This window comes from Oryzias latipes, chromosome 11, assembly GCF_002234675.1.
Source record: "Oryzias latipes chromosome 11, ASM223467v1".
NCBI lineage: Eukaryota > Metazoa > Chordata > Actinopteri > Beloniformes > Adrianichthyidae > Oryzias > Oryzias latipes.
Window position 1 is genome coordinate 10,513,431 of NC_019869.2, and position 21,472 is coordinate 10,534,902.

The window sequence follows — 21,472 nt, forward strand, 5'->3', positions numbered from 1 at the left end:
GACTGAGGTCTTTCCAGGTATCTGTTGTAGCCACTCCTCCAGCTTGGGGGTTACTGCCCCGAGTGCTCCAATTACCACAGGCACCACTGTCACCTTCACTTTCCATGCTTTCTCCAGTTCTTCTCTGAGTCCCTGGTATTTCTTCAGTTTGTCATGTTCCTTCTTGATGTTTCCATCACTTCCATCTTTATCCACCACTACTATGTCTGGTTGGTTCGCTATTACAATTCTATCAGTCTGGATCTGGAAGTCCCACAGGATCTTTGCCCTCTCATTCTCTACCACCTTCAGAGGTGTTTTCCATTTTGACCTTGGGGTTTCCAGTCCATATTCTGCACACATGTTCCTGAATATTATTTCAGCCACTTAATTGTGGCGCTCCATGTATGCTTTCCCTGCCAGCATCTTACATCCTGCAGTTATGTGCTGGATTGTTTCAGGTGCCTCTTTGCACAGCCCACACCTTGGGTCTTGTCTGGTGTGGTAGATCTGAGCCTCTATGGCTCTGGTGCTCAGTGCTGTCCTGTAGGCCAGCCCTTTCTAGCCATCGGTAAGAGGCTATAAAGTGAAGCTGAGCACACTGTCAGTTGGGGCCTTGAGCTTGATGTATTCATGCATCCTGGATGTTTCATCCTGGATAGTGGCTTCCATGCTCACTAGTCCTCGGCTAGCATACAGTCTCATGGTGCTAGATTTGTGATAGAACCCTCCACGGCTGGGTAGCTCAGTTGGTAAGGTGAAAGGCTACCATGCAGCAATCCAGGGTTTGATTCCCAGAGGGTAATGAAAGAATGAACAATGGTAATGGGGGCAATGGTAATGGGGGGGCATATCAAGGGCAAGCAATTAACATCACCCACTGAGGGCCCTTGGGGGACCTGCCTCCCAAGCGCAGCTCATCTGCAGCTCACCACTCCCCCAGGGAATGGGTCAAGATAGTGACAGATAGTGGGACTTTGTCTTTATCTTATGTATAGCGAGGAGCTTCAGTGTCTTAACATCTGTGGTCTGTATATCTGTGTATCTTATTATTCCTGCACGGTATCTGATAACTGGCAGTGCATAGCTGTTTATTGCCCGGGTCTTGTTTTTGCCATTGAGCTGACTTCTCAGGACTTACCTTATTCATTGGAGGTATTTGACTGTTGCACCTTTCCTTGTTGCCTGTTCCATGTTACCATTTGCCTGTGTTTTCAAAGTACTTGTAACCGTCCTCAGTGTCTGCTATCGTTCCTTCTGGGAATGAGAGCCCTGAGAGTCCTGTTGATGTTGTACAGCTCCAACCATTCAGTAATCCAAGTGTGTGGCATTGAGTCATAGGCTTTCTAGCAACCTGCAGATGTCTTGATCTGAAATGGGATATCCAGCATCCTTACTATTTTCTATTCTCACTAATGGACCTTCAACTTCTGAATAATATGTGTAGCTATTGTCACAGGGACAACAAACCACTTGAACTTTTAATTTCTAACCTTCTAAGAAAACTCTCTTCTTCTTCCCCTTTTGTGGTCCATGTTTACTGTCATACACATCTTGTCATTAGATTATACGAGGAATAATTAAATCAATAATTTTAAATATTTTCTAGATATGCAGTTGTTTTAATTTTCGGTGACTTTAATTGGTTTATTTATTAAATAATTCTATTAAAAACATTGTATACAATGGAGTTTTAGAGCCAGTTTACAAAGATTTTTTGTTTTTTTAATCAAGACTTTAAAGTTATAAATTTACTAAGAATAAAAGTCATAATTGTTGAATTACGAGAGTAAAGTCGTAAATTTACTACTTAATAGTCATAAAGTTATGAAAAAAGTTCATACATTAACGAGAAAAAACACCAAACACAAAAGTTGTCTGTTTATTGGAGCCTTGCTCAAAGATGAAAGATGTGGAGCATTTTGTGAAGCTCTATTTCCGAATAGGTTTAGAAAAAATAGAAATTTTGAGCCTTTTGGAGACTCAAAATCAATTTGTCAGTGGAGCCGGGGTTCCGGGGTTCGGTGTTGGTAAAGCAGAGTTTCATATGTAAAATAAGGAGCTCAGAGACACGTTTGGGTGTAGAGGACTTTATTTTCCTTTTAATTTACATACCCAGAAGTCAATTTGTAACCTTACGTCTTAAACCTGTCATTCCCACACAGAACACCAAAGAGGAAGGAAAAAAGGGTTACATACATCCCCTTCTCCAGTTGAAACATCTCGTTTCAACATAAAACAACAAAGATGAATGAAATAGTATGTTATATTTGCCTTAGAACGATGAAAATGCCAAAAAGTGCGCCTCCTCTAATGGAAGCGTCACACAGGCTTAGTGATCTTAGTGGTCTTTGGTGGAGGAAGAAAGGATTGAAGTAGACATCTGCAGGGATACTGACATCTACATCAACTGGCTGCAGAGATCCTGCAAACCACCCATCAATGAATGAAACATCAATAAGTCGTAAATGAAACCAAGGAGCTTCCAAACATTTGGAACGTTATCCATAATCATTCCGCTCACCTGTTGAACTGAGTTTGCTTGGTCTGCTCTGCTGTGCTGCGTTCACTTATTGCATTGTATGCTCACTTCGACTTTAATCTCTTAAATTTACAAGTTTTTTTCTTTAAAAAACGTACTTCAAATCTCAGAATTTTCCTTTTTTTTTGGTGGCCTAAAACTGTTGTAATATTAAATTTTAAATAAGGTCTGACGGTAAATTTAACATGCATTTTATTTCTTATTACTTTTGTCATTTTTACATTATTTCAGTGATCATGGTGGGTTTTTCTTTCATTAACTTTAGAGGACCTACAATTTTGTTGACACGTGTATATAAATATGTGTGAGCGTGTGTCGTGCTAGGGCCACATTAGAGAAGCCTTTCATGTCTGTCTGGGCTCCTCCTTCTTCAGCACAAAGAGCTTATATTGTGGTCTTTTTAACTGGCGGTACTCCAGAGCCTCTGAAAACTTTGAGCGTGTGTCTCCACGCGAATGTCTACATCACGTTTTGGGGTTATTCCCAGTGCGTGGGATGCCTTAAAATCCTAAAAGATTTTGGTTTCAAGTCCCTTACCCTACATCTGTCAACTCTTCTCTCTCAAGTCTATTTTTTTTTTCTTATTGGTGTTTTTAAAAAATATGACTTCTGCAAGCGCTGGATGGGGTGTGACAGTTAAGTAGTCACCTCCAGACTTCCGACAGAAGTTTGCCGATCTTCCCCCATAAATTAACTGATGACAAACCTGGGGCCTATTATCATCCCCCCACCCCACCCCACAAACACCCACGTCTCTTTGATAACTATGCCAATCACTCCAAGCATGCACTAACACATTATGGCACACTAGTACTTATTGTGGATTGGGTTCAGAAAAAAAAAGGTTTGTTGATGCTTTGTTCCTCACTAAAATCCAATGCATGCCTGACACTCCATACTATTGTGATTTCATATAGCAGGTGATGGTGATCTAAATATGCCGTTACTCTCTATTCCTCCATGTTGGAGCTATAAGCAGTGAAGTAATGCAAATGCTTGAGCAAAAATAGTCTCAGCAGTTAGTTTGCATCCCAGGGTTCATACGGAATCATGAAAAACCTGGAAAAGTTTTGGAAATGGAAATTGCAATTTCTACGTCCTTAAAAAGTTTGTAAAAAGTGAAATTGTCTGTAAAGTTTTGGCAAAGTAATGCAATTTTAAATATTTTGGATGCGTTAAACATTAAAAATGTATTAGTTTAACATGAGATTCAAATTAAAATTGTGGCAGAAGTTCCATCTCACGCTATCGGTGATGGGAATTTATGTTGCCGTAAATGCAGTTTGAGTTGCCGCTTTCAGCTTGCTATTGGGAAATGCTTTGAAATACCAGGAAATTGGGCTTTAACGAGTTCTTTTTCTTTTATTTATTTATTTTTTCTTGTCCTGTCCAACAGTTGAGCAAACAGATGATAGCTGAAGAGCTCCTATGTTGGACATATTTTACTGTTACAAAAGGGGTTATGAATCTCCTGACACACAAGGTGTATATTTGAATAAACCCTTCTTGTAGCTTAGACTAAACTTTATTTATATTAATTGTATTTGTTTTTTGTTGGACTGGACGGAAATGAAGAGGAGGGAAAAGGAGAGAGATATGGGGAGGGGGGGTTAAAGTCATTAGGAAGAGCAAAACAGACTGGTGATATCTTGACGAGCACATAAACAAAATGGATCATGATAAATGCCATAATTTGTATAGCGCTTTTCTACCTTCCTGAAAGGCGGAGAGCACTTTACAGTCACAGTGCTATTCACACACACACATTCACACACTGATGACGGCTCTGCTGCTGAACACTGACGCCAACCTTCCACCAGAGGCAAGGTGGGGTTCAGTGTCTTGCCCAAGGACACTTCCACATATGGTCAGACAAGGCGGGAATTACACCTACAATCTTCTGATCATGTCAATGACATGGACACCTTGTGGCTTTTCAACTTCCAATTGGAGCTCATTTTATAGTTTTCATGAGCAGATGACTTTAGTTTTTAGTTCTTTGGTTTTGTGGTTCACTCATTTTTAAGAATCAGGACAAAACATGTCCCTCCTAAAAAATGTATTTTTATGGATAAAAATATATATTTTTTAAATATATTGGCTTACTATGTTAGATCTAAATGAATTGTGAAGACTGGTAATTATAGATAATTACTCTTTTAAAGATATACCGTATTTGCTCAAATGTATGACTACTAGTTGTTAGACGCCCTGTGTTATTTCTCTTGTCCTTGATTTGATCACAATAGTCACAGCATTGAAAAACATTAAGTCTTTATAACTGTAAAACATTTAACAATCAAATAGAAGATGACGGTTAAAAATGTATAAAACAATGAATATATTGAAAATCAAAATATTTTTTTAACAGTATGTCAGATTTTCTGAGGGTCTTTTGTCCTGACTATCAAGAATCAGTGGGTTCTTAAAATTATAAGAACAAAAATCCTGAAAAAAATTAGAATGAAGATAACAAGGTTTTTTTTTAAATTATTAAATGCAGTAAGCTTCCATGCTTTACTGCAGTTCCCTTTATACCTGGCCATGATATAGTGGCTGCAATATTAACAACAAGACAGACAAACTAGAGTGTATCAATATGTGTCTTGTTTGATTAAGCGGCACTGAGTACAATAGTATGAAATGTGTTTAATTCTTGGTTTTGGAAATTATGTGAAAGATAATGGAAAACCTTTTCTAAAAAGTGTACAAACCTTGGCATCCCTAAACATCACTTTGCTTTATTTCATAAATCAGATCAGTGATAGAGTGATTGTTGGCTAACATTAGCCCTATATGTATTTAACAATTCAAGTGCCAATCAGAGGAGTTAGTTACTTTATACTAGTTTTTTATGAAAAAGGACGTAAACTCAAAATTCAAGAGTTCATAATTACTAACATAGGTTTTTCTTTATGTAACCCATTTAAAAGGGTAAATGGGTAAATGGTAAATTAATTTATTTAAAAAAACTACAATTTCAAATATTTCTCTTAAAATTAGAAAAAGTACTCACTGTTTTGAAACAGTTTATGTACCGGTAGTAATAAAAAACAAACAAACATAATAATCTGCTATTTTTAGAAATGATTTTTAGGGTTATAAGATTTTATTCATTTATTTATGTGTTTGTTTGTTTGAACCAAAAATAACAATGCAAGATATCCCACAAATAGTCACATCACAGAAATACTCAGAATGTTCAAAGTTCGAAAAAGGGCTTTGAATGAAGCTAAAAGCTTCTCAAGTCCAACACCCCCTGTCTTTTTCAGCCCAAACTAAACATACATAGAGGCCTTTAGATCTAAACACAGAGTGATACGAACACAGAACACAATCGATATGATAAAAAGGACAGCAAAATAGCATATTTGTACATTATTAATATAAACATACATACAGAATATCCAAAGTATATATATCTACAACTATCAAAGTGTTTTATTAGCGTCTTCATATTATTAATTATATCACAATTTTTGATTATTCCATAACTGCACCCCTTTTGTGGAGATGCAATGGAGTTTAAAGTTTGTTCTAACCGGTGGTTTGATAAACATGTTAGTTAAATATGTAATATAAATATATTTGTCCAAAATAGCTAGGACTTTTGCTGTGGGGGCGTTTCTTAAATTTTCTTTCTTTTTTTACCTGCAGCATTCATGGTAGTTGCCTGAAATTAGATGCTGAAATCTGACCCCACAGGACATTTGCAATCACAATAAAGTGTGACCTTCTGTGTCCCACAGTCCCTTTGATTTGGTTTGAGCTGTTGGATCTCTCTGAATCTTTCCGGCATTCATGCTTATTATTGTGCTTTCAGCTAGTGATGGATGGGATCAGGAAAAGGGTGACAGCACCGATGTCAAGTCACACTAATTCACAGATTTTCATGACATTCTAGGGCTCACATTTCAGCTGCTCGTGCAAAAACACAAAATTTGGTTTATGTCTGTGTTTATCTGTTGTCACAGTTTGACACAGCTGCAGTTGTGTGCGGCGCACAGCTCTTTCTGCATTTACACTTTTACACATTTTTCGTGTGCTCTATAAATCTCTGTGCTGCACCTGCATACCTGCTGTGCTGCTCTGAATTGACTGGACCTGGTCAGCGCCAGAAAGCAGCAAAGGGGGAAGATTGAAGCAGCCAGATGCGGCAACTGGGGCTACCGAGGATATCATTACCCGGGGCGTGAAGCTGGCCAAAACGGGCGCCCCCAAGCAGAGTTTCATCAAGGTGGACCCCCGTCTGTGTTGAGGGGGTGGATACCTGTTAAACGGTCATCCTGCAGTGAGCAGAGGTATTAAGCGGTTGGTGGAAAGAGAAAGCATCCCGTGAATGGAATGAGGTGGAAACAAGTATGTGTTGAAATACCTAGAGAAGCTGGAAAACTCACACTGAGAAGTTCTCTTTTTCTAAAACACAGTGTTAAGTAATTTCATCACCTTTAGTTGGCTTTTTTATACTTAAAAATGTTTAGTATCTAATGTGTTTACAGTCACATTTTGTCACATAAAAAAAAAACCCAACGCACTTTCAATCTTAGGATCAATCTTAGGAAATAGTACAGATATTTGGGGTGCAGGATTATGACAGAATAACTTGATGCATGACCACTGGCGAAAAACATCAGCAGCATCTTCATATGGGAATTGGATCATCTCCCCCTAGTGAGGTAACCCAAAGGCCATTAATTACGGTGCTTTTCTCTAGACTTGTGCGGTCCAACGGGTTGACAGTTTGACCGCTTCTCTCTGTGGTCTCCCTCCACTCCTCACGCTCCTCCCATTCCCATCACCACACATTCCAACCACCGGACCAGTCATGTCAGGTCAGGAAAAATAAAGCGCTGCTTTCTTTTGTGCATTCTTTAGCTTTGCAAATTAATGGCCAGAGTCGGTGAAAAGGGGAATGTCTGATAGATGACTACAGACACAACTTTGGAAAGACGTTTTGTTTCTAAAAATAAAGGCATGGAGACAGAAAGAGCTGGAAAAACAGTTTCCCGGTTGTTTCCGCTTGCAGCATGTCTCTTTTGGCAGCTTGGAGATGGAGTTAGCTCGGCAGTTTGCATGTCTGGTCGTCTCTGGCTTCTCTAGTGGGTTACTGGTGTTTGGATCGCTACAGCTGGCAGTTAACCACTGAGTTGGATAGGGCCCCAACACCATGCATTTGATTAAGTTTAGTGATTTGTTATGAAAGCAGAGCATGAAGGTTAAAGTCGTATATCAAGCATGTTTTTAAGAAGTGCAATTACAAGAAAAAAAGATATAAATTGGGAAGGATGTGCAGCAAAGCTGAAATTCATTGGCTAAATGATCATTGGATAATGGTAAAATCATTAGCGTGAGCACAGTGTGTAATTGTAACTCTGTGAAGAGATGTGCTGAGTTCATCAGAAGCTTATGCGAGTGTCGAAAGGGCGAGCGAGTGGTTTTAAGGTGCCCCAGGCCATACGCCAGCCGAGTTAAACACACCCTATGTGCGTTTCTGTTTGTGTGAGAAGGAGACTTGACATTTCAGTGGATGTGATGTAGTCACTTCCTCCCAGCGGACTGAGCCGCAGTTGTGAGCTTGACCCTGCTGGTTAACCTCTCGCCATCACCGGCACGGCGGGCGAGGGCCTCGGTTGTGTGTGTTTGGGAGGAGGAGAAAGACAGATTGTGTGTGTGTAGCATGTGTGCTGGCAGACCACAGGTGTCTGCTCATGGTGTCAGGGTGTTAAGAGGTCTTCCCAGAGGCCCATGACTCTCATCATCTGTTTCAGGGGGAGAGGTTTGCAAGGGTTACCAACACATACCCCTGAGGCATGGTGGGGCAGTAGCTGACAAGCAGGTGCCTGTGTTGACAGCAACCCGACATGCTTGAACCCCAGACTCACACTGCACACTCTTTTACATAAATGCTTAGAAGCTGAAGACACTGATTGGAGTGAATGCAGGGGGAATCCCCTGTTACACACAAACACACACAGGATCTGTTTTCATGAAGTCAAAGGTGAAAGACAGAGGAAAGTGCACACTTACTGCTGGGGCTGTGTGTGTTTGTGACCTTGCCAGTAGTTCCACTCAAATATGATCTATTTCCAGCACAACAGGCATTATGTATCTATGCAACTGGAAGTGGATTTAAAGAATCAGGTTTTTAAGTTTGGTCAAAAGAAAAAAAAATTGTAAATTAAACCCAATCTGAGTGCATGTTATTCAGGTGTCCATGTCTGGGAATGATTATTTTGGTAAGACGGATGGGAGGGAGGCTAGCAGCAGGAGGCTGAGGAAAATTGGAACAGCTGTTAATTAACACAAGGGTTCTCTCTTTCTCTCCATTTTCTTTTATTTTTTTGTCTCTTGTAGTGGAAGAAGAAGAAGAGGAAGATGAAGAGATGATGGAAACAAAGCCGGCTTCAGAGTCAGACCAGCAAAATGAAGATGAAACCAACGAAACTAAAGAAGGTAAAAAGACAGCCTGAAAGTATAAAAAATGAAAATAAAAACTTAGAGTGTGGTCGCCAATTTTTTTTTATTAAAAACTACAAAAAAAACCAAATCAAATGCTGAAAATGTGTAGAATACTTTTTTTGCTAATGTTTTTGTGGTATCAGCATTGGTCAATGGTTTTGTTTGCTTTCTTTGTTTATTCAGTCAGAATTGCTCCTGCAACTAGATACAAAAAACCTGCATGAGTCACGCGGGTGGACCAAATGGCAAATCAAGGTTTGTGAGCCCAGAGAACAAAAATGTTCATGCATATTTTTTCTATGGGCATGCTGTAAGCAACAGGTCGTAGCGAACACATTATGGTACAGGCTAGGGTAAAGAGGAAGACTACGCAAGGGACCACCTATGAGTGCCATTCACGGGATTTGTGCTTCCTCGTTGTGTTACTTACGTTACTTACTCACATTATACGTTACTTACGTATATTGTGCCTACCCAGTGCATGCAATATTTACGGTCAGTAAAGAGCCGGTGTGCGCACCTCACTAATGACTGGAGTGCTGCATAAATGGCACCACTACAACTTCATCACCCGTATGTCATAAGTTCATGTAAGTCATGTAAGGGCCGACAAAGTATGCATTATCAGAAATTATACCATGGTCCGGGTGAATACTCGATTCTGATTGCTTCTGGGTGTGCATTAAAAAGTGATGACGCATGGTGATGACCGCACGCCCTAAAAATAAGTTCAGGTCACCTATCTCAAATCTTCTGTTATCACTGGGCCGCTTCTTTAAAAACAACCTTTAGCTTCATCATTTGGAAAAAACAAGCGGTAAGAGGTGAAATTTCTCTTTGAACTGATGCTTTATTTAACCCATCGGGACAATCAGCATATATATATTGCTTTATGTCGCCGAATCTTGACTGCAGCGGTGGTACGGCGTCTTGTCACGTTACCATGACAAAGCGCAGCGCCACTTAAGAAGTAGTCTGCTTTTCGTAAAAAAAGTGATCCAAATTGGACTAAAGACTGGTTAATATTTATTTATTTTGTAAGTGACCATGGTATAAGCGGGTTAACGGCCGACGAAGTGAGCATTATCACTTTTTAATGCACTTCGCGGAAGCAACCGCGGAAGACAGTGCAGGCTTCCACGGCGTAGGTTAAAAAGTGATGATGCACAGTTCGTCTGCCATTAACCCTTACTTGACGTAGGCTAGGGTAGCCTGAGCCGACCGCATAAAGTGTTAATTTCTAAAAATGCACTCTTCGAAGGCCATTATCTCGTTTATACCATGGTCATTTTTAAAAGGTATAAATACTCAAGCAGTTTTTAGTACTTTATTCCTGTTATTTTTTCAGTTTAGATTGCTTTTTTCACAAAAGCAGAGTATTTGTCATGTGATACGGGGCATTGTCACGGTAACATGATAATGGGCTGCATGGCCGGCCGAGCCAACACGACTTCGACTACAGCGACAAAGGAAAGTGATATATATGCTAATTGTCGTGAAAGGTGAAGTAAAGCATCAGTTCTGAGAGAAAGTTCATCTCTTACCGCTTGTTTTTGTCCAAATAATGAAGCTTAAGGTTGTTTTAATGAAAACAGCGCAGTGATATAGAACAGAAGCTATGTGACCGGAACTTCCTTTTTAGGCATGTGGATTCACTGGGATTACTGTTGATTGTCACTTTTTAAACCACATCCAGCAGCTAATCAGAATCAAGTATGCACCCGGACCATGGTATAAATTATCATTATGAAAACATCACGATTCACTAATTATTTCCATTAGTTCCATTTTCATGACGTCCCTTAAGGTGGCCGTACGAGCCTCAAAGGAACTACAAGACACACCTGGGCACCTCCTAGGATGCAGCCGCTCCTTTCTACAACACTCTACGCCCCGGACCACCCAAAAACCCATACGGCTCTATCCCGTCTGACTGCATGTGACTAAGGCTGTTTAGCAGAGTTCAGGAAAAACAACAAAACATGCACAAAGTTGTTTTTTTTTTTTCAAATGTTGTAATTTAATCATTAAAACAATTTAAGATTGCTTTACTAATCTGAGCCATTCCAATTAGACCAAACAATTTTAAAGACATTTTTATAATGTTTCGTATTAGTAATTTCTCTAAAGAATTCCAATTCTGTATTATTACAGTTGCCCAAGGTATTCCTTTGGGAAACTGTGGTGAGAAAAACTACCTCTAAATTTATAAACTGCCAGAAACCCCCATCAAAGTCAGATATTTATGGGCAAACATTAGCTATGACTAATTGATGCAAGCAAACTTCACAGAAAACAAAGAAATCCAGGATCCTTTGAGCTTATAAGTCAATATTTTTGCTATCATGTTGCAACAGTTATTTTATCTATTACACTATATTTTGCATACATGTATAGCACAATGTTGGTTATGCAAAGACAGGCTGAATTAGGTCCTAATGCTTGCTGTGGCAGATGGGCTGTAAAAGCTATGCCATCAGTTGTTGCAAAACACAAAACTTCACTTTCTTTATCCCTGAGCTTCTTTCCTCCCACCACTTCTCTCATGTCGATGGTCAATCCGTCATGAACTATGGCCACTCATGTGTGACACCCTCTGCCAGTCAGTGGGTGTATCAGATCGGAGGGTGGGGGAAGGTTACAGTTGGGGTCACCATATCAGCTCTATGGCATGTGGAGGTCAGCGCTGATTAAAAATCTCTCACTTGACCCCCTGGTCACATTTCAAAGAGAGGAGCAATGAAGAAGTGTGCATGCGTGTGTCTCATTCATGTGCATGTCAAGGGTCCATGTGGAAGAGTAGATCATTCAAGAAAGGGTTTAAGGTTAAATTAAAACAAAAAAAACACACACTTATACAGATTGATAGAAATATTTGTATCTAAGCAGATTAAGCGCGGATCCAACTCAAAATCGAGTGAACACACACATTGAAGCACAAATACTCCCATAAACACACACATCCATCTGTCTCTTTTCCATCCTGGCTTATTAGGATGTCTGGTCTTTGATCTTTGCCACTCGATTCACTTAGTCTTTTCTGACAACTTGTAAGAAATACAAAGGGATGGGGGATCAAAGTCAAGAGACAGGGTAAAGGTCTCTATATGTACTGTTTGTCTGCATGTGTGTGTGTGTGTAATATCACATGTGCGCTTAGGGACGGTGACATTAAAAACCGGATTCCATGCTGTGCTGCCATTATGTTCAAAGGCAGACAAGCTGCTCAGAGAGGCTTTGTTTTTACTCATGTTTATGAAGTTTTTGCTTTGGGACTTTACTGGAAAAGATGTATTAGGAAGTGTTTGTAGTTTATTGTGTCCTGCATGTGATTCTGCATTTCTTGAAGATGAAGGGAATCTCACAGCTGCACAATGTGTGCGTTTAAAAGCACACATTGTGACATCCATGCATGCCTTCCTTTGTAAATATGTGATTTCTCTATTATATATATATAATATATATATATTTGTAATATAACAAATACATAAGAGGAATGTAAAGTAAAGATAGTTTATTAGTCCTTCTACACTTTATTTCTTTTTTTTGTGATTACATTCGTAGAATTTTAAAAGAAATTGTATTCCATTGTATTATCACAGATGATCATAAATCCAAGATTAAAATACAGTGTTTTCTTGTTTTTTGCTGGGGAAACGTTTCATAGATAACCTGCAATAGGTAAAATCTGTGTTTTTAAGGTAGTAGAACTCCTCATTACACTTTTCTCAGACATGAACATTTTCACACTCTTCTCTCTTTTTAAGTCGCAGAGTTCAAAACCTTCATAGATAAATAATAGAATACAAAGATTTGATCGTGATTGAAAATGTATACAAATGTGTCAAACTGAATGCATTCTGTTGAGGAGACATGGCAGAAGATTGAGTGACATGGTGGCTCAACAGCCAATCAGGACGCAGAACACTGTGCAAATTAGAAAAACCAAAAGTGGAGGAGTTGCTAAAGTTTACCGTGAAAAAGTTAAGAAAAGTTGCCTTGACACTAAACACAAAGACCCAGAAACAGGTAAAGAAATAAAACGAAATAAACTGAGTTAAGAAAGGTTTCTTCATCTCTCAAAGTAAAGGCATTATTTAAAGGAAAAAGACACAATAGAGGGGGAAAAATTGATCAACAACTTAATAAGGGCAGTTCTGAAAGACTGGGTTCACAACTCATGTAACCAGGCACAAAATTTGAATTTATAGTTATTATTATTTTTTTAATGTACACATTTTATGGGTTAAAATAGGTTTACATTTGTTGACCTGCCAGTAATGTGTGCTTTGCACATGTGATCAGTTTCCATGTGCCATTGAATATACTGTTACATAGGTCACCCAATAAAAATAATAAAAAAATAGTTGGTGTAAATATTGGAAAACATATTTTCCTAGAGAGCTCTGCTATTGTTTTTTGTTGTTATGAAATTCCAGCACTCTATGAGAAGAGTTTTGGCAGATTGTAAGTAACCCCATAACTCACCACACCGTTAAGAATCTTCTGATGGTATTTGTAAAAATAATCCTATTCATTAAATATCTTTGCTAACTATTTTCAGATTTTGTTTTTGAGTTCAATATCGAGGTAAACATGTGAAAATAAAGGATTGCACACAGCTGTTGCTGGTATTTCCTTTGTTTTTCATAAGTCGGCCTTCTACGTACATTTGTATTGGCTGCCTCCTCCTTTGGTGAACTTCAGTTTGATTGGCTGAGCTTCAAGTTGAAGCTTGAAAACTGAACAAAATTCTTTTCTGTAACATAGCCTGCTTTCAAAGCAACACAAAAAGTCCCAGAATTCAGTTCAATGATGATCGAAGACACTGCGAGCAAATTTGATATGAAGAAACGCCACTGATGCTCCCAAAGTGTACATGTGAATCCATAGTAAGATGTTTGACTTCTTTTAGTAGATAATTTGAAGAAAACGCCTTGCCTATAGATCAATATTCCATTTGCAGAGTTGATTCTGAACTATAGCAGGTTCACGATTACACCATTTATTGTGAGGAATTGCAGACTTTCTATCTGTACTGCTCTATCAGTGGTTTGTATGCCTTTCATTGACTGAAAGCTGGACAGAGTGGTTTCTCTGTTGTATTCGTACTCCATATGTGACAGTCCAGCTGTGTCCTTGGCTGTTCTCCAGGTGTATTTAGTTTATGTGCCAAAAATCTCACATTCTCCCAAACGATCAGCGGAAGAACTGGTTTCAACTTCCTCCTAATGCCGTTTTTTGCTTTTGGCTTAAAGCCTTGATGTTTCCTCAGCAACTCATCTGGATCTGGGCTCCATTGTAGTCATGACTTGGCTTTCTGAAGTAGCTGTTCCCAAATGTAAACAGTTTTCCAATTGTCATGGTTACTCATCATAACAAATGTCAAAATGTGTCAGAATTACCGATAGAAATCCTTGCACTGGACAACTCCCAGCTGGTTAAAAATGTTTCAATCAGTGTTGTAACAACAAACTGAACGAAAGATGGTTAAACCTCTTTTTCACTTGCGTTGAACATTTTTAGGTTCAATTATAATGAAAAGAATCCATGTATGTATAAATATATTTTCCGTTCATTGTATTTTTATGTTTTATATTTGAGCCTATGGATGTTTGGCTTTAAATACCAAAACACCGTTCATTTGAACAAAATACATTTCATTTAACTATCAGAACATTAAGCACCTCATCTGGATCTAAGATACAAGTTGCTTTAACCCAAAGCAAAGTGAAAGTACTTTTCTTTTGTTAAAAATTAAAAAAACATTTATCAACACTCTACGTTCAGTATTAAAAAAAACAATGTTTAAAATATGCCTTAACCAGTCAGGTTCTTAAAGTAGGATAAAATGTGCAATGTATTTCCAACATTGCTTCAATGTACTTTATGACGTAGCATAGCTGCTGGAAAAGTAATAACCATCACACCAATTTCAGTTAAAACTGAGTTGTATTGATGTCTTTGAGTTGTGCTACAACACGAGATTAATAAGTGAGGATCTACCACAAGATAGTTCTTGTGAGAATAAATAATAAATAATGAATTAAAAACCTTTTTTGACAACATTCGAAATCAATAACAGTATTGCCACAATATTTTACAAAACGTGTATTTTCCTACACCTCTAGATAAAATGTGTATGAAGACATGTTTTTCTTTAATCAGTTGTTGTTCTAACAGGCTCATTTCCGGTGCTGCGGGAGCTGACAGAGGAGGAAAGACAACAGGTCCTGCATTCATCTGAGTTTCAAAGTTTCTTTGAATGCAGCATCCGAGTGATTGAAAGAGCCCTCGCTGAAGACAGCGATATCTATTTTGACTACAGCGGCCGAAACCTCGAGGACAAGGAAGGGTGAGCTATTAAGTTATGGTTTGGGTCGCTTTTCCTTCTTTATAAAATACAGAAGTCAAATTGATCAAATCTAGGAACAGTAGGTTTGGCTTTTCCCCCCCTAGTCTGTGGAAGTGGTGGTTTTGATATGGGAGCACACACTTTATTATGCATCTTTAACTGTGCTAAAAGTGAATCATGCTACTGAGCAACTCTTGGGGCCTGGGATCCTTTGTTTGATCTTTTAGAAGGATGTCTTCATAATGAAGTCACACTCTTTGAGGGTTGAAGACCCCTGTGAACTGATAAACATCCCAGCTTTGAGAGCATTGTGTTAACATCTGAGGCACTGCCTGTGTCAGTCAGATGGAGGTTATCAAAGTCTTGGCTGAAGCTGTGAGAGTCAGACATGCCAAGCCGCTTTAGGATGCTGTGGAAATCTCATTCCAGCTTTTGACCAATGCAGTAAGAAAGCATGAAACCAATGGTAAATACATTTTATGCTCAAAACAGGTCCCAGCCCACTGCTCGAATCTGGTTTCTACTCCCTGAAGACCTTCTTTGTGGCTAACATTTTCCTGACAGTTTCACATTTATTTGAGATGTTAATGCAATCAAGCTCCCGTGGATGCTTGGTAGTTAGGAGGACTTATGGATTATGTGCAGTCAAAAAATCTTTACCCTCAGTTTACACAAATACAAACTTAAAACTGTTGTGTTGCAGCTTTTTAAAATGATTTGCAACCACATCAACAATAAAATGACTTTTCACCAGCTTTAAAAACTTATAACAAACAACATACAAGTTAATGCAGTCATGTATTTTTAACGTTTTTTTTAATATAAATTTGTATGTGCATTGTTTTTCTTAGAGAAAGTTTCATGTGTAATTTTAACAGGGAAGAGATGAGACAAAAACTAATGTAATTTTTGTTTTGAAATTGGACTATCTAAGCTTTATTTGCTACTTTATACTGACTTGAATCCATTAACTGCCCTCTTCAGTTAAGAATTGTACCCACAAATTGAAACAGAGCTCAGTCAATTTGAAAATAACACTCCAAATTGATGACATACCTTGGGTCTGTTTTTAGAGATGTGGGTAGCGGTTCCAGACTGTCCCTTAGCAGAGTCTTCTATGACGAGCACTGGTCCAAACGCCGTGTTATCACCTGTCTTGATTGGTCTCCTCAGGTGAGGGTATAAACTCACAATTTTTTCCAATATTTTATTTGCTTTGATGAAGAAATGAAGACTTGTTTTTATTTAGATTCCTCTATTATTAATATTTGTCTGTGTACGTTTTGTTCTGGTTACCAGTATCCAGAGTTGTTGGTTGCTTCCTATAACAACAATGAAGAAGCCCCCCATGAACCAGACGGTGTTGCTCTGGTGTGGAATATCAAATTTAAAAAAGCCACACCTGAATACATATTTCATTGTCAGGTAACATTAAATCTTTTAAGTATTTTTGTTCCCTTTATCATTGTATTTTTGCTCAACATTTTTATGAATATTGATGCCTTTTTACATTTACTTTACCCTCCCTTTACCTTGCAATCAGTCAGTTTTTTGGGACACTGGACTGTAGGGTGCAAAACAAAACAAAAATATAATGTAATATGACTACACAACCCAGAATGCTTAGAGGGTCCAAGAGGCAGCAGGGGATTGTTCAGAGGGCTCAGTGGGAAGTTATGTATACTTTCCAAAGAACTGTGTCCTCTTTTTGTCTGCAACAAGTTGAGATTTCCACACTAAAGACGGGTCAAACGTTGTTCAATTAATTCACAAAAACTCTCAGCATTGTTCAGTTGTAACTCATAAAATACAAAATGATACACTCACTTTGTCAGTTCATTATGTTAAAGCTCACTCCACGAGGCTCCTGACTATGGCAGCCATAATGACCCCACAATCCAGTTTACATAGCTGTACTAAAAGACTGTTACAGATTTCAGAGTGCCCTGTACCACAGAAAAATAGTTCAATGTCAACAAGCACAACAAGAATTCATCCTTGGGTTGCACCAAATTACAAGGCACACTTTTGAAAAAATAAGGGATTTTGAGCGTGCTTTAACTAAAGTATGAATTTACTTTATTTTGGACAAATTTTAATATTATTAGAATATTTGTACAAAAATTGACTTTTTATGTTTAGAATTTTAGAATGTAAAGTGCCAAATTATGGGAAAAAAGATGGAATAAATTGTTCAGTCATTAAAACATGAGTGGTAACTTGAGTGTAAACGAGAAGTGAAAAGAATGTTATCTCTTCAGAATTATGATTTAGTAAATAGTGTTGTTGTATATAGTCTATTAAAGATTCTTTTAGATCCAGCCATTCGTCCATTTTCTTTACCCACTTTATTCCATTCAAGGTCATGTGGCTACTAGAGCCTACCCCGCCTACTGTTGGGCAAAGGGGGGGGGGGGGGGGGGGGGGGGGTACACCCTGGACAGGTTGCCAGCCCGTTGCAGGGCGGTTCTTATAAATGAATATTTATACAAAATCTTTAAAAGCAAAAATGGAAGAAATAAAAAACAAATTTTAAAGGTAACAACCTTTAGACTGACTTGGTTAGTCTGCACGATAAAGAGACAACATAAACATTGTAACATTAACATATTAAGAAACGCCACACGTGTGATTTTGTGTGTTTTTATGACACAGCACACAGATGCCCCCCTTAAAGCAACAAATAGATCTTTCTGTTTAAATAAACTCAAGTAAATCAATGTTGTAAATGTGCGTTTTTATTGAGAATTTTCACAACAACAACATGAAATGTTATTAGTTAGACTTATTTCCCAGTGAAATTTTTAAGTACTAATCTCTGTAAACACTATACTTTATGTTCATGCTCAAATTCATGTGGTTGCACAAGCAGATAAAAAAATTCCTTTTATTTGGAATGGAGAATTTCCATGTGGTTTTCACATTAAATCTGCATGATGCATGTACATGAGAGTAAAATATTGTGGCTTTAGTTGTGGGCTGATGAGAAATTGTTGTTTCTGAGGAAACACTTTTTTTTCAAAGAAAAAGAAACAAATTATAGCAATTTCCCCTATATAGTCACACTTTAGCGTTTTGTGTCAGGACTTACTATAATTTCCTTAGCTAATTTGGTTTCATTCAGCTTTCACATCCTTTTTTTTTACTTAGTCAAGTTCTTTTATAGACCACTCAATAAAGAAAAACTAAAGTTTTTGTAGGTTGTAAAGTTTATTTATTTTGCTTTCCTGCAGGGATCTTTTCCCGTATTATTAAAGGTATAATGTCTGATTTCTGATTTACAAATGACAAAAAGCTTACAGGAGAAACAGAAGTTTATATTTCCACTCATGAAAAAGGTGTTTTTGACATTTTAAACATTTTCTTGTGGTATTTTTCTTATAATGAAGGACGGGGAATATCAATCTCAAAATTGCAATTGAATATTTCTTTATAACAATCATTGTCCAGCAGACTAAACATGCCGTTGGAAAAGGCTTGTAGGTGAGACTTAGAATCTACAATGGGAAGCCACAAGCCCCCTGCTCCGCTTCTGACACCTCAGGTTGCTGACAAATTGATCCATTAACATCCTTGTTTTCCTCAACTGAGCTGGCATCTGGTTCGAAACTGTACGGCCAGATAGCTCCAATTTTGTTTCTAATGAGCTATTGCCGCTCTGCAGATAATACGTTCTAGAAAACAACTCGGGCTATTTGAGTTTGGATGAAAAAAACCCAGCATAATCATAAGTAAAACCCCACTGGGAACGCTTTTATAATAAACAGAAAGATGATCGAAGTGGGATTTTTAAGGGTTTCTTTAAACCGGGTGTTGCTGAGTGTGTAGTGTTAACTGTCACTGCTCTGATTGGTTCTTGTGTCTGCCCAGGTTATGCTGATTGGTTGATTTCCTCTGAAACGTGCCTGTTTCAATTCTTCTAAGAGTTTGCTACAGGTTATTATTAATGCTTTGCTGATGGTTCTGTCTGGCTATTGGGAGCAGAGATGAAACAAAATCACGTGTTGACAGTGAAGTTAGCGACTGACCTTGGGCTAGAACTCTGTGTTTTAAACTGATCTTCATGCCAACTCTGACAAGTAAACACTTAAGAAATACTGAAATAGCAGAAAAGAACTTTCTACCCAAGAGCCTGTTCTGTCTAAGAGTTAGTTTTTGAGCACGCTGCAGGTAAGATGGATGTAAGCACGTTCTTCTCCTGAAGCCCGCTGAACTACAAGGACTGGTGCCTCCTCTTCTTTTACTACTTTCTCTGATGCTTCTTGGCTCCAATCTTCTGTCCCGAGCAAGACTAATAGAGGGCAGCCACATGTTTCCTCTCTGGATCTGTAATCACACACTACATACGCATACAGCCCTCACATGCACATATTGCACTTTGGGTTGGCACATGCTGCTGCAGTTGGAAGGCAGTGTTTAACATCACTTCAGCCATTTTGGTTTTTAAGATTTGCCCACAGAAGCCGCTTTCATCTAGTAGATGGATAGGTAGATGGCTTGTGTATGCATGTGCCTGTTGCAGCCATATGTGCTGCTGTGGTGAATGTGCACGTTTATGAGAAAGAATGACTTTGCAGGTTGATATTGCAGGGTTGGGGTTTGTGGTCTAGATTGGATTCAGCATGATCCTTTATTGTTGAAGGCTGTGGGTTTCTTTTTTTTTAAGGACTTGGAATTTTATTGAAGTCAGACTTTCTGTTGTTTAGTTATGTAGAACTTTGTAGATAGAAATTAGAAAACAGCTACAGAAACAAACAAAAATGCAGTGTTTTGACCTCTAAAAATACTACAGAGAGTAGAACCAGATTTATTATATCATCAATGTGATCTCATTTGCAATGACAAAGTTTTCACCCTAAAAGTAAATACGCTAAGCTTTTCTTGGTTTTGCATCTGAACTATCAGCGTAATTAAAGGTCATTCAAAAACAGCTTTAGTTTTGTTGTTTGTGGCATTTAGGGAAGGACGATCTGGGCTTCTTGCAAAAATTATTTTGGTAAATTGTCGCAGAGTGAAATGATGCATTTTTTCTTTTTCTTTTTTTTATTCAGGCCCTCATTTGACAAACCAACATTTCAAACAAGACAATTTGTTTAACTATCACTGCATTGCTGTGGTTTTGAACCATTAAGGGCCAGAATCCTGCTGGTTTTTCATAAATCCAGCCCTACCAGCTGTGATTACTCAGATCAGGTGAATTTACCAAAAAGAAGGTAAAATCCCACCTAAATTAAAAAAGGCATGCATTTACTTGGTTAATTATTTTTTTAAGGTCTTTAAAGTTCCTCTGTTCCTCTGCCTATTCCTATGCACAATGCAAGTTTGATACATCCTAAAATTTCATGAGCCAGTAGAATGAGCTAATTCCAGCTACAGCACACAAACTGTAACAGAGAACAGTCCTTAAAACTCACTCCTACAGCACCTATAGGGGGTTTACCCATATACTGTAGAAGCTGCTGGTGTTTTAGCCATCTTGCCTGTGGAAGGTTGCAGAGAGGAGCAACACTTGAGGCTCGCATGACCACCTCACGGGACACCATGACAATGGAACATACAATTGTTGACCTCTTGGTGAGGTCATCGGCGCCCACACGACAATGCTTTTTATATATATAATTTAATATTATATATGTATATATATATATATATATATATATATATATATATATATATATATATATATATATATATATATATATATATATATATATATATGTATGTATGTATGTATGTATGTATATATATATATATATATATATATATATATATATATATATATATATATATATATATATATATATATATATATATATATATATATATATATAATTTGTTGTTGTTAAATAAGAGAAACAGTCAGCCTTAAAAGCTCAAACTTTAATGAAAAATGCATAGTTGCAGGACTTCTTACAAATAAAAAAAATTATTGCAAAGAATTCTTAAAAATAATTTCTAGACATTTTGAAGTGTTAGACCTCTTTGACATATAATTTAAAGTATTTAGAAAAGCCCAACAATAAGTCAATAATAAAAATAATAATAAATCAATATTAATTCAATAATAATAATAAATAATAACAAATTAATATTAGGTCAATACTAATAATGAATAATAACAATAAATAAATAATAAG

At 37.7% G+C, this 21,472-nt stretch overlaps 1 protein-coding gene across 5 annotated transcripts in view; it reads left to right on the forward strand.

Moving 5' to 3' along the window:
* dync1i1 (dynein cytoplasmic 1 intermediate chain 1) overlaps positions 1–21,472 on the forward strand; it is a 72,388-nt gene that overhangs the window by 18,049 nt on the left and 32,867 nt on the right. For all 5 annotated transcript variants that reach the window (XM_020707107.2, XM_020707112.2, XM_020707106.2 and 2 more), the window contains 4 exons: positions 8,876–8,974; positions 15,164–15,335; positions 16,409–16,508; positions 16,635–16,760. In XM_020707107.2, the coding sequence (XP_020562766.1) occupies positions 8,876–8,974; positions 15,164–15,335; positions 16,409–16,508; positions 16,635–16,760 (497 nt within the window). The remainder of the gene's footprint in view (positions 1–8,875; positions 8,975–15,163; positions 15,336–16,408; positions 16,509–16,634; positions 16,761–21,472) is intronic.